The sequence below is a fragment of the Zalophus californianus genome, chromosome 5, assembly GCF_009762305.2.
Source record: "Zalophus californianus isolate mZalCal1 chromosome 5, mZalCal1.pri.v2, whole genome shotgun sequence".
NCBI classification, from domain to species: Eukaryota; Metazoa; Chordata; class Mammalia; order Carnivora; family Otariidae; genus Zalophus; species Zalophus californianus.
In genome coordinates, this window is record NC_045599.1 from 61295114 (window position 1) to 61308889 (window position 13776).

The window sequence follows — 13776 nt, forward strand, 5'->3', positions numbered from 1 at the left end:
TTTTTTTAAACCTTATAAAAATTGTAATTTAAGCTTTTATTTATAGTGAAACAAACTTTATATAGTGCAATGTTCTGAGATTCTGTTTGAATTTTTGGCAGTTACCTCCGGCTTAGGACTAAACACATGAAATTTGTCTTTTTGGCAACTTCATCTCAGGTGAATATTCAAAGGTAGAGTTGTGAAAGGCACATGGAACATTCAGGGAGGTACTTAGCTCACTTTCTGACAGCCCACTGATGTCTTCCTGAGGCCTATTTAATTTCCCCCTTGGTGTCATTCAGTGTTTTTTAAAATGCCACAACTGCACTTGCACGTTAGGGGAGGTGTCCAAACAGTAGAATGTAGGGCCTTGGAAAGCCATTCGGATCACCTTATAAATGCTGAGATACTCTCCTACCACCTGCCCTCCTTGCCCTGGAGTATAAGCGCAGTCAGAATGACTTGGCATTTTGATTGACTCCAAGGAATTCCCATAATGTCAGGAAAGGATGGTTGGACTGAGAATCTTTAGGAGACCTGGATGTCTTGCTCACTCTTCAGTTGTACCATTGAGGAAAATAATTGAGCTAATCTAAATCTCGGTTTCTTACTCTTAAAATTGAGGCACCTGAGCTCTAGTCATGTCCCGGAGCTCTAGCTATCTGAATCTGTGATCCTAGGGGGACTACACTGGTTCTGAAAGTTTGGTTTGGGTAACTATGTGGCGGTGCAAGGAGCCTGGTGTTTGTCCAAGAATCGTTATCCCAAGCCTGTGGTGGCCCCAAACCCTAGAATTTAGCTGAAGGGTCAGATGTTGAGGTTCTCTGGCTTCTTCCAGACCAGGGTAACCAAAGGCACTGGTTATGAAAGCCATTGTTCTGGGAGAAACCTCAAACTTGAAGAATTTAGCCAGCGTTGGTCCAAACTGCAAGAAATGTGCAAATTGAAAGAATATGGAATTGTACTGTTTATTTATTTGCTTCCCTAAAACTATTTTGAACAGACCAAGAGGGGAAACCCCATCAGAATTTGCTACCTGAGAGCCTCATTCTCCTTGGGTGTCCCTCCTCTGCCTTGTTCGCTTGGTGTCTCTTCTTCCTGCCTTCTCCCTAGCAGTGACCCTATGGGACACTTGGGGGAAAATTGCCCTTTCTGGAAGCTTGAAGGTTTTCTTCTTCCTAGGTTCCTTCTGTCCTTCTTGTTTCCTTTGGGTTCTTTCACAGGTGACGGGAAATAGTCATGGAAGCGTTGGCTCCCTCGGAGGGTCTAACTGTTGCTACTTCCCTCTACATGCTGTGCAGCAGTACCTCGGCACCTCCACCTTGCTCTATTGGAGGCTGGACCTTGGGCCTTCTTTTGCTATAAGGCAGCAGAAGATGTGACCCTAGTTCATGCCACCAAGGGACCTCTGGCCAGACTTTTTCTTGAGTCTAGACATGGGGGCAGAGGTTGGTGTGGGCACAGGGGAGAGGCGATTGGCAGCCTTTAGCCTGTGTATGTGTAGAAGAGAAAAGTGTGATATTCTTCCTTTTTCTGGGCCCTTCATCAAGTCCATCGTTGCTGTTAATGTCCTATGGTGAGCTATGGACACATGGAGGAATTGTAGAATTTGGATGATGCAGTAGATTTATTGATCCTCAATTGAACTATCAGACCAGTAAGTCCAAGTGTTGCCAAGAAAAAAATTTGTTATGGGAAATAATGTAGTCATTAACATAATCTTTAATTCGCAAAGACAGTGGCTTGAGGGGTACTGTTTAAATTGGCTTCAGCTGCTCGTAAGTCCATAGGCAAGCAAATCGTGCGGTCTGCCCCTGACAAGAACAGTGGTGTGAGATGTTCTCCAGAAAGTAGCCACTTGCAGCTCTAGCCACCTAGTCACTGTAATTGGAGAGCCAGCTAATTAATGTCTATAAAGTGACAAATATTGTTCCATAACTGAAAGGAGAATTAGATTCATCTGGACAGCACTTACTGTGATTCTTGGTTTTGAGGGGGAACAGATTTATAATCAGCTCTTGACTATACAGATGAGCTCTTTGGAGAGCTGTCCATGTCTCTGCAGAACGTCCTTTCCCAGCTTTTTGGCAGCTTCAGGCTTGTTTGTTCCTCCGCCAGAAAGTAGAGAGGGCCAGTCTCCGAATTTCAAATCCATCTACTTGAATCTTAGCCAAGGAGCTCTCTAAAATAGATTTAATTAATGGGGGAAGATCATGAAGCTATTGACTAAACTTAGTTTTGTGGGTTATCAGTGCATGCATTTTAAGTGTCAGGCTCTCCCACTCCTACCTTCTTTGTTATGAAAAATGTAGTGCATTAGCTGTTGATTGCCTTGATTTTCTTGTAGGACTGCTGACTTAGAGGCAAACTTACCCATCATGACATTGTGCAAAAGGGATATGTGAAAATGTACGTATCCCAGGGGCCTTTACCAGGAGAAGTTTTATGGGATGGAGAGACAGAAAGCGTCCTCCACATGTCTTACAGAGAAAGGAGTCTCCCTCCTCTAAGAAGTCTGTGTCTGAACGTCCAAAACCTTCATATGATGACATTCCCTAGGACATGGTCCCAGAGTATCTGCTACAGATCCATGTCAGTGCTGATGGCACTGCCCTTTGTGCTCATGCATAAACATGGGCTTTCAGTAAACCACAGTAAGTAACCCAGTGAAGGCCACCACCTGAACAAGAGCAAAAGCAGATCCATGGATAGAGCCGCCAACACCTCAGGACAGGATGGAAGGAGCTAGGCATGGCACCCTGGGAGGCTGTTTTACTTTCTTCATTCTCAGAAGTCCTTTCAAGGGCCGAGTGAGACCCCAGGCCCCACAGAAGAGATCCAGTGGGTTCATGCACCTGTTAGAGTCATGAGCATGGCTGGCTCTGGCATTTACTGTGAGACCACCTTGGGCAAGTCACCAGACTGCTTCACACTTTGTTTCCTCCTTCTCTCTGAAAAATGGAGAAATAACCCTTCTGTTGCTGTGAAGGTTTGGGTGTACATGCCAACCTCGAGCTCCGATCTGACCCATAGCAGGCAGTGTTATGATACCTGTTGTTCATGCATGTTGTTATTAAAATTAAGGCCGCTGCCCCGGCTTTCTAAAAAATTTTAGTCTGTAAGCCAGTAAAACATGAATATGTAGGATCGCTATAACTTGAGTTAAATCTCTACTGTGTTCTATTAAAATCTTCATAGGGCTGGTGGAGTTTCTGCTTTTGACAGAATTCAGGTAGTTTACCCATAAACAAAAGTATAAGTAAATAATGTGATTGAACAATACTTTTTACCGCTAGAAGGACGAGTTAAGGTAAAGTAGGATGAGAATTTAATAAAGGTGAATATATCTTCTCCCAAGTTTTAATTCTTAGAACATTGCAGTAGGATTGTGAATTTAAAAAAAAATTTTGTGGGGGCGCCTGGGTGGCTCAATCAGTTAAGCATCTGACTTCGGCTTAGCTCATGATCTCAGGGTCCTGGGATCAAGCCCCATGTGGGGCTCCCCACTCAGCAGGGAGTCGGCTTGTCCCTCTCTCTCTCTCTCTCTCTCTGTCCCTCCCCCCTCTCGTGCTCTCTCTTTCTAGCTCTTAAATAAAAAAATTGTGAGCGAATATATCTAAAATACAGACTCATGTGACTTGATAATTGCTTTATGTTTCCCTCTGAGCCAACTTTCAAATCTTATGATTAAGAAATATATGATTATATTAAAAAATCTGAAGAAACAACGGTTTCTTTGGAACATAATATTTTATTACTCTCTTCTTGTGTTCTTGGTGAATGTGTGTATGTGTATGTGTGTGAAGTTTGAAGCATAGTTCATTTCAAAACTGTTAAAGTGGAGATGAGCTTCTCAGACATGATGGCACAGAAGAGCACATCCTAGGGTTACTCATCCTGACCTCTTGCTCACGATGGCCTTTATTTGCATTTAGATCCCCAGGTATATCATCACACTTCATGAACTCCTAGCTCATACACCCCATGAGCATGTGGAAAGGAAAAGTCTGGAGTTTGCTAAATCGAAACTAGAGGAACTGTCCAGGTATGTGGAGAACTGATAGTAAAGGCTTGATTCGAGAAAGCAGTAAGTTAGTCTCTGTGGAAACCTAATATATTTACGTCCAGGGAACAAGAAGCAAGACATAGTCCAGCTTCTCAGATTCACCTGAACATGAAATGCTAGCTCTTCAGATGGTACTGAAGCAGCATACACATTAATTTTAACCAAGAAAAAATATATCTTTGAAAATGTTTTTATAGCATGTGAATTTATGTAATTGAGATTATAGGTTTATTTGGGTTTAAGTTCGAAAATGTTAACATTTCTTTTAGCGTAATAGGGGAAAATGATTTTTAGTTGTATCTTTATGTTCATATTTGACAGGAAGCTAGAGAATGTGTATTTTGGATTTTTCAGTGAGTTTTCACTGTTTCAGGGAATTATTTACATCTGTGTTCCTTTAGCTTATATGGAATAAATGGTATAAAGGTCTCTAATTTGCTCCACCTCTAAGGAATGGCATTCTAATTTCAGTGAAGGGAGCTGTTCATAAAATAATATGTTGCTTTCCTGTTGCATTTATCAGCAACATCCCCAGGGTACTCATTGGGCGCTGACCCACTTGTCGTTTAGAATCGTGATGTACATTGGCTTTGGTTTGAGTCATGGCTGGTTGAAGCCTGGAGGTCTGCTCTCCCCACAGCCTCAGCTATACTGATCCAAGTTCAAAACTGAGCTTCCCAGAGAGAGCTCTTTGCATACCGGCTAGGGCTATAGCAAGTATCTCTCCCTGTGATCTGTCCGTGCTGTGTCTGACAGGATAATGCACGATGAAGTGAGTGACACTGAAAACATAAGGAAGAACCTTGCCATAGAAAGAATGATCGTAGAGGGCTGTGATATTTTGCTGGACACCAGCCAGACTTTCATCCGCCAAGGTAAGTCCTTGTTCGGTGGACCCACGGTCTTAACGATCTCTGTGACTGTCACATTATCCCTGGCAGATCCCGGAAGGCGTTTTGGAGCAGGCTTGATGGAGCTGTGTGATTGATACTGTTCATGCAGGACATCCCCCTGGCTTTGACCGAGGCTGTGCGTGAGGCCCACCTTTGTGCTGTTTCTTTTCAGGGGCCATGAAAAACAGCAACACAATAATAGTAAAGCACGAGTGGGACAGTAAATTACATTCTGACTGGACTCTCCTCCTCAGTGGACCAGACATTCTCTACAGCTCCAAGGAGGACAGATCGGTCTGGCCGATGAGAGTGGCAATGCCAGGTGGCGACGATACACAGGCCAAGGCCCAAGAGAAACTTGCGTTACTCAAAGCCCTTTCCCATAGCGGTGGGGACAATGTCCGAAGTGAAAACAGCTGTCTCTTGTTCCCCTTCTTCATCAGCACTTCTGGATCAGCCCCACATGATATGATTTGATTCATCTGGCAACTCCAGTTGCCCAGTGAAATGTCTCTTGACCCCCGACAGGCTTTGGCAATGGGGAATGGGTCTTGTCTGTGGGGTGGGTGCTTGGCAAGCATCCCCTAGTATACAAAGCTTTGGAAGTGTTGAAGCTGTGGAGAAAGCAGCCACCGAACAGTGCAGCTCCCTCCAGGGCCTAAACCCCATCCAAAGTCCTTTTTCAGTGCTTAGGTGTTCTGAGGGAAGGGAGCATGCCCCATGGAGTTGATCTGAGATGATACATTGCGCACATTCATAGTTTTGAACTTGGTGAGCAGTGGCACATGAATTTAGAACTAGGATTAACCTTTAATGTAGTTTCTGTTCCTAATGTGCCGATATCATTGGGAGATATTTGCATTTCTGTTGCCTACCAAAATGTGCTGCTTAGCATTTTTTTTTTTACCTCATCCAACAAGACATTGTTTGAGCTGTGAACATACTCTTTTTTTGCACAGAATACTTAAAAAATGTAACATGCGCTTTTCTATTTTCCATTATTTATTTACAGAGAGAGAAATTACACGTATGTTCAAGTTTGGAAGTATATTTTAGGAAATGATAACTTTTCTCATTTTTGGCTTTTGATATTGATTTTCCTTTAAATATAGCGCAGTATAATGCTAAACAACATCAGGCCTCCCTAATGCCCCTCTGTTCCTCCGCACAGACTGTGTCCCCACATGGCTTCCTGCCTTCCTGACCCTCGCCTGGCTCTGTGCCTTCCCGTGTGCTGTCCCCAGCCCGGGGATGGGGACTGCCTTTGTCCATCCCTTCTGTGCCTATCAAAGGTCTGCGTGTCCTTCTGGGCTCAGGTCAGACTCCTCTAGGGAGCCTTTTACAATTTTCTCATCTTTCTCTCCCCTTCCCTCCAGTTAGAATGACTTTACCTTGCTCCTGGTTTCGAGGCCCCTCCCTCCTCATGCATGTTTTATCCTCTTGTTCATTGTAGGTACACATTGGCACGCCTGTTGCTCCCAGCCATTGTAACTCTGGAGGGCTGTGTTTACGAATTCTCTCCTGCCTTATATGCTGCTTTCCATTATAGATACCTGAAAGACGGGCATTGGCATTGGAGTAAATGGAATTGCTTGTTGAATTGCAGTTTGAGTTGTTAGATGTCTTGTTTTGTATCTTTCTTGTATTTGGAGTTCATGGAAAAAATACTAATTGACTAGAGCTTTATAATACATGAGAATGCAAACAAATGTTTCTGTAACTAGTATTCTATTTCTGAAAGGTCTTTTGATTGAAAAGTGTTATGCATAAACATTTATTTCTACAAACTTAGACTGCTCTTATCTAAGTTTGAAAAAAAACATCTCTAATGAAAAATGCTGGAAGGCCGAGTATATTGAATAAGTCATTTTTTTTTTTTTTTCAATGCACCGGGAGGAAAAGCCCCCACGAGACACCCCTCCCTTTGATTCCTGTCCAGATGTTATTGATTGCCTGTTTGTGCCACATGTTTAAAGCACTTCTGTCAGCTATTAATATATCTGATGTTATTATTGTATTGATGTTGATATAATGATTTGTCTTTACAGTATTTTTCTGTATTGTTTGGCTGGTTAGTGTGTTTAGGAATTATTCAATAAAGTTGATTTTAAAAAAATCAGACCTGAATCTGAAAGTAGAAAGGAATCCAGTTACATATAATTTGGGAAGTTTACATTGTTTTGCTTTGGTTGCTCCTATTATCACTTCTCCTTAATACCCTTAACAGATTTTAAAACCCAGTGAAGTGGGTTTCTCATTCTTTTAAACTTTGAAGGATTCTATTTTCTTTGAAATGGACTACAACCTAGCTCTAATTATCCACTAGTATTTGTGTTATTTACTTTTAGGGAAGGTATGAGGTATGTTTCTGTGTGTGTGTGTGCGCGCGCGCGCGCCCATATGCACAAATATATGTGTGGTTTTAATCTTAAATGAATTGTTATTCTGAGGACTAGAAAAAAGAAACCATCCAGGTCAGCCAAAAGGCCTCCTTGGAATAGGGGCATCAGCTAATCTCGAATCTCAATCTGTGGGAATTTAGTGATTGAAATCACAGAAGCTTTATTGTAAATTGTTTCTAATGATTAAACAGTTGATGAGCAGGATGCAAAGGACTCTATCATATTGCAGTCTGATAATGTCATTTATTTATTTATTTATTTATTTTTTGATTTATTTGCTAGAGAGAGAGAGAGAGTGAGAGTACAAGCGGGGAGTGGCAGAGGGAGAAACAGGGAGCAAGGAGCCCGATGCGGGGCTCGATCCCAGGACCCTGGGATCATGACCCGAGTCGAAGGCAGACCCTTAACCGACTGAGCCACCCAGGCGTCCCAGTGTCATTTATTTTCTAAAGTCTACTCAGAGTTTGTTGAACTAAAGTGTAAGAGTCCAAGGCAACAATAGGAACACAGTGTAACCACGTCACTGGAGGTCAAATCCTGCCCCCTCCTTTTCCTTGCTGTAGGATACTGGGCAGTTTACTTAACCCTCCTTTGCCTCCATTTGCTCTCCTTGCGTTGGAGTTAATAGTACCCAGCTTTCCTGGATGTGGTGAAAATGAAACGGACTAATAATGCTCACAGGAGCATCTAGACTAGTGCCTGTGTGAATATGATATAAATTTAAAAACCAAGATCTAAATTTTGGAATGAGTTTCTATTTTTCAATAACATGAAATATATATGAATATTTAGTAGATGATAAGGCACTCTAAGTTGACATTTTGCACAAAACCCGTTATATATAGTCAACGTCTTGTGGAAATGTGACTCAGGATCATTAAGTGCAGGTGACCAAATTCAGAGCTAAATGCATTGAGAATGAGACCTGGACCTCTGTGGTACCTTAATCATTCCCAGACTGGAAATTATGTCCTTTCAGTGTATCGGTGTTCTTTGGAATTGTAACATGGGGTCTGGAAGTAATTGTACCTTCTCAAATACCTAACCAGATAACCTGGAAATTGCTCTTCGTTGCTTCTTACTACTGAGTGGAATGAAGAGTAAGGTCATTAGCCAGTCCTGAATCCCACTCTTTCGGCATTTAGTGATTGAATTAACAGAAGCTTTGCTGTAAATTGACCCCAGTTAATAGGTTGAACGGTGATAGAGATGCAAGGGACTGTGTTGCAGCAATGGTCTGATACTGAGGAATTACCAATTTAATACTAAATATTCCTTTACCTTGTATTAACTAGAGAGGAGTCCCCAAGTCTTATAGTTGTGTTTAAACACCAGGTCAAACGTAAGATAAAATGTGAAAAAAAAAATCCACCTAACATGTTTTTTCCAAAATGATTACTTTATAAACCAAACAATAGTGTTGAAATTGCTCACTTTAAATTCTGACGTATAGACTTCTGTATATACCTAATGTACATAGCGAGATGAACAGTTACAGATCAAGCAGATTAGTGTATCGTTGCTAATGAAACATTTTTTTTTTTTACCTGAAAGGTGAAATTCACAGTATTATGAATATATGAGCTAGCAGGGTATTCTGTAATTTCTGTTTTACAAAATCATTAAATGCTAGAAGCACTTAACAACACATAATACTGAGTCTTCGTGAACTGGGGTCCCTTTCTGAAAATGACTTCTACACCTGTTTATCCACCAGGATATTTGTCTTAAGCTCCAGCCTGCCCTAACTGATCTCACGACCACCCGCGGCAAAGCTAGAACGTACTGTCTGCTCCCATCCGGTCCCGTTCCAAGGGTCAGTTTTAATGTTGCTGAATCCGCGGCTGTCTCCTGGCTGTGCCACTCACTCTGGTGTGATCTTAAGACAGCTGCTTAGCCCCTGAGGCGTCAGTTTCTCTTCTGTGAAATGAGGGGTGAACTAGGTCCTCCGAAAGGGCTCCTCTGGCTTTCGTTCCAGCCCGTGAGCCCCATGAGTACGATCCTTCTGCTATTACTCGCTCATTTACTTCTCCAGGCATTCTGCCTTCTGCTGTCCCCACCCCTCCTTTACTCATCAAATGTAATTTCTTGCTGCCTGCGCGTTCTGACAGCTTGCTCCCACCTGCCTCACCTCCTCTTTTCCCTCTCCTCCTGCCTGTTCCCTTCAGTGGAGTCAAGCCTTCTCCTGCCCCTTGTTCCTCAGTCCCACACCCTCCCCCAGGACTCCTTCCATGCTATTCTTTGCCCCCCCGCCCCCCCAGTAGCTGCCTACTCTGCCTCTGTCAGGCAGCCCCACCTAAACGCTCACCTGAATAGATGGAATCTGCACATGGAGGCTGGGATCCCACCCGCTCCCTCACCCCCACCCCCACCCCACCCTTCTTTAGATCTCTGTTAAGAAGTAGATGCTGTTTGGAATATTCATATGCTAATGTGAACATTTTGTGACCCACACAGTCCTAGTTTTACCATTATACATATACGAACAACTTTAGTGGGGTTTTCACCACCTACGGAGGTAATCTATGCTCATTAAAAAAAATCAAGAAATGCAGAAAATGTATGAAGAGGAAATGAGGTTGCCTGCAATCTCGTTTTTTAGTGCTGACCCCTGTTAATATTAAAGGGTTAGATATGCATTTAATGGTTCTTATGGGACTGATATGTGCCTTTGGAAGGCTGCATTTGGGGTAGGTAGTAGATTGAACAAATAGTAGAAATATTGCTGACTCGGGGTAATTCAGAAGTCAAGGTATTTACAAGAATCTTTCCTAGTATTTTTTGGTTTGATATCTAACTTAGATTGGAACTTTATTTTGTGGGGAGAGGGAGGGCATTATTAAGGTGAAATTATAAAGTCTCTGTACAGCTTCTCACATTGAATGGAAGACAGGTTTGCTCACAGGAATGCTCTGGGTATAGACTTCATGACTTCTTTTCCATTTAGATTCCACAAAGAATTTTTCTCACTATTTATTTATTTATTTATTTATATTTTATTTGAAAGAGAGCACGTGAGAGCACAAGGTGGGGGAGAGGGAGAGAGAGAGAACCCAAGCAGTCTCCATGCCCAGCACAGAGCCTGTGTGGGGCTTGATCCCACAACCCCGAGGTTACAGTCCGAGCTGAAGTTGAGTCAGACACCAACTGACTGAGCCACCCAGGCGCCCCATCACACATAATTTCAATAGAACCTGAAATAGCTGCCCTTTAAAAATTAACTAAATTGCATTGAATTGTATAATTTGTGTATCTTTATAATATACATGCATTGTAAATTTTATTTTTTAAATACAAAGTAAACTCTACTAATATGCTCTTTGTCTACCTTCATGGCCTCAGGAAGAATAAATTCTATTTTTATTATGTTGTCATTATTATCATATGTAATTATACAATATGTATCTTATTTTTAAGAGGTTGACTGAGATCAGATCACCAAGGGACGGATGGCAGACGTGCCTTGTTTGAATCCCAGTTTGTCTTTCTTTCAAACTTATTGTAAAGTTTATAGATGAATAATCAATGAGTCTGAAGTGTTTTACAAAAGTAGTAGGAATTACTTGGACCCTTAAGACCCAATGCATTGTCTCTTCTGCTCAGAGTGTAGTGGGTTTACTTCCGATGAGTCGTGCATCGAATAAGTCCCTGGTATCTTGGGAAGCAGGCCCTAGAGTTTGTTGCATCAAGAACAGCTCTCACTTGACAGAATTTTAATTGTGTATTCTTCACTTTTGTGATCACCAGGTTCTCTTATTCAAGTACCTTCTGTTGAGAGGGGGAAACTTAGTAAAGTTCGCCTGGGTTCATTGTCTTTGAAAAAGGAAGGAGAAAGACAGTGCTTCTTATTTACAAAACACTTTTTAATTTGTACGAGAAGCTCAGGAGGAAAGCTCCATCTGCTCAAGGTACGGGTTTACATGACTATTCCACTTATGTCCATGCACTTGAGAGGTGCTGAGGTTAATTTAATTATGGCTTTCCCATGCCTAGTATCAAAAACCCAGATTGTCACAGGTGCATGGTGAGGCAACCATACAGTTGCTAAGCTTGACATGTACTTTGTTGTCAGTTGTATCCAAAATAATAGAAATTTAAGTGTGTGTTTCCATAAAGAAGTACAATTAAAATCATCACCTGGAAAGAACAATTACTATTGAGCTACAAAAGTCCTTCTTAAATCACTACAGTGTACTGATCCAATATTTGCTAAATGCTATTTTATCTTGCTCTATACAGAGTCAGCACACCACGGCCCACAGCCTGCTGCCTGTTAATAGAGCTTTATTGTCACACAGCCACGCTCGTGTGTTTACCTATTGTCTGGCTGCTCTCATGCTTTTAAAAATGGCAGATTTGAGTGGCTGCGATAGAGATCATATGGCTTGCAAAGCCTAAAAGATTTACTATCTGGCTCTTTATAGAAAAAGTTTGCCTACCTATACCTTCTGTTAAGAGTGCCTGCCTTCTTAGCCTGTGCCATGATGATGTTTTTCCACTGCGTACAGCGCTTCCTGGTTGGTGGGCTCAGCTGTATTCACTCTCAAGGTGCCAACTAGTCTCCCACAGGCCGACCTGCTCAATTTATAAACACTGGGAGTGAGCGTGGGTGGGGGGAGAAGAATCATGAAGTTTAGTGAGTTTAATTGCTTTTACACAACTAAATTTAGTTTTAGAATCTATGAAAAATTATTCGTGATGCAGAACTGTTGTGCTTTCTTCTGTGGCAATTTGAATAAAGGTTTATAAATCTGAGCTTCCCAATGTATGCAAGACTGTCAGCCTCTTAATGAAACAATTGGTTTGTTTCCAGACAGGTGGGGTTCTCTCTCTAATAGAATGTACGTTGATTGAGGAGCCCGATGCGAGTGATGATGACTGTAAGTCACATTCTATGTCTTAGAATTATGGTAGAATAACGAGGTCTTACGGTTTTTACCTACTTAGAGCTATGAAGAGCTTCTTAAGGAGGCAGGGAAGATGTTGAAAATACACTCCCTGAAGTCATTTATGTACGAGAAGTTCTGTTGAATCATTTAACCTGTGAACTTCGTTAAAACATCTTTGGGAGTTCATATTTTACTGAATTTGTCTCATGATAGTGACTTTTTCAGTGACAGGCAGAGAAGTAAGGAATTGAATCAGAGAGTGTTGGAATTCTGTAGATTATGGAAATTAAAAAAAAGAAAAGAAAAGAAAAGAGAACAGGAAATGAGTAGGAGCCAGGGATCCGAGTCTTGAGTAACCTGCTGACCTCAGCTTCTTTATCTACCTCTGAACTTCGTAAAGTCTTCCCCTTGCCGGAGAAGTACACATGTTGCTGAAATGAGATTCTGGATTTGAACACACATCAATCATCTTAGTAGAACTCTGTGAAACTCTCTTTTTTCATATTTTTGTATTCACATCTAATTGTTTGCTTTGCGTGTGTTGAAGCCAAAGGTTCTGGGCAAGTGTTTGGACACCTGGATTTTAAAATAGTAGTGGAGCCTCCTGATTCTGCCCCTTTCACTGTAGTCTTGTTAGCACCTTCACGCCAGGAGAAAGCTGCCTGGACGAGTGACATAAGTCAGGTAAGCAAGTGGCTCTTGCCGTAAGTTGTGTTGTTGCTGTTGCTGTTTTTAATTTCACAACGTAAACTTGGTAGGGGGAGATTTTTAGTTATTTTGTTTTTATTAACAAACTTACATCTGGTTGCTGTGGTCACTGCCATCACCCCTGTGTATCCTGTTAGCTGGGACCATTTGTTACTGTTGTTTGTTTTTCTTGGTAAGGTTAAAATTTACCTGAAATGTGGTCCTTGCATTTTAATTCCTGGGCATTTTTGTACAGGCTCTAAGTGTAATCAGTTGTGTTGAGCAGTGTTAAAATTGCCCCGTTAGCAGTAGATTCTCCAGTGAACCCCCCACTAGATTATCTTATGCTTACTTGTTTCTGAGGTAGGAAAATGGTGAGAGATACAAAAACAGCTAAGAAGGGCTGTAGTGAGAAATCACAAATTAAAGAATCACATCGAAGATGAGATACTGTCTGTAGTATGAAACCTGAAAATGAGCTTTCCTGTATTTTATATAGAAAAAAATCAGGAAACAGATTTGTTTACTTTTCCTTGATCGGCAATGCCCAGTTAAGGAATTGCTGCATTTATACAGAAATTGGAAATATATCAAAACTAGTTGTGATTGGGCCTAGGCATTCCTAAATCCATGCTCCACATTAACTTTTACTCCATTAGCTGATATAGGAGAAAAATGTTCATGTAGGGAAAATATTAAAAGAAGGCTTGGTAATTATTTTCTATGTTATTAATTCAAGGAGGATTGGGGCAAATGGAAAAAGCATATACTGTAGATTCAAATGCTTTCTTTTTTTCTGAAGAGCTCATAATAATTCGTGTATAAGACTTAGATAAAAATGTTAATTTTTTTCTGAG

General features: G+C 41.4%; 1 protein-coding gene across 1 annotated transcript in view; it reads left to right on the forward strand.

Moving 5' to 3' along the window:
- The window catches only part of RASGRF2 (Ras protein specific guanine nucleotide releasing factor 2), a 230024-nt gene that overhangs the window by 95493 nt on the left and 120755 nt on the right, over window positions 1-13776 (forward strand). The window contains 5 exon segments of the mRNA XM_027606459.2: window positions 3918-4027; window positions 4805-4923; window positions 11091-11251; window positions 12157-12223; window positions 12780-12916. Of these exon segments, the coding sequence (XP_027462260.2) occupies window positions 3918-4027; window positions 4805-4923; window positions 11091-11251; window positions 12157-12223; window positions 12780-12916 (594 nt within the window).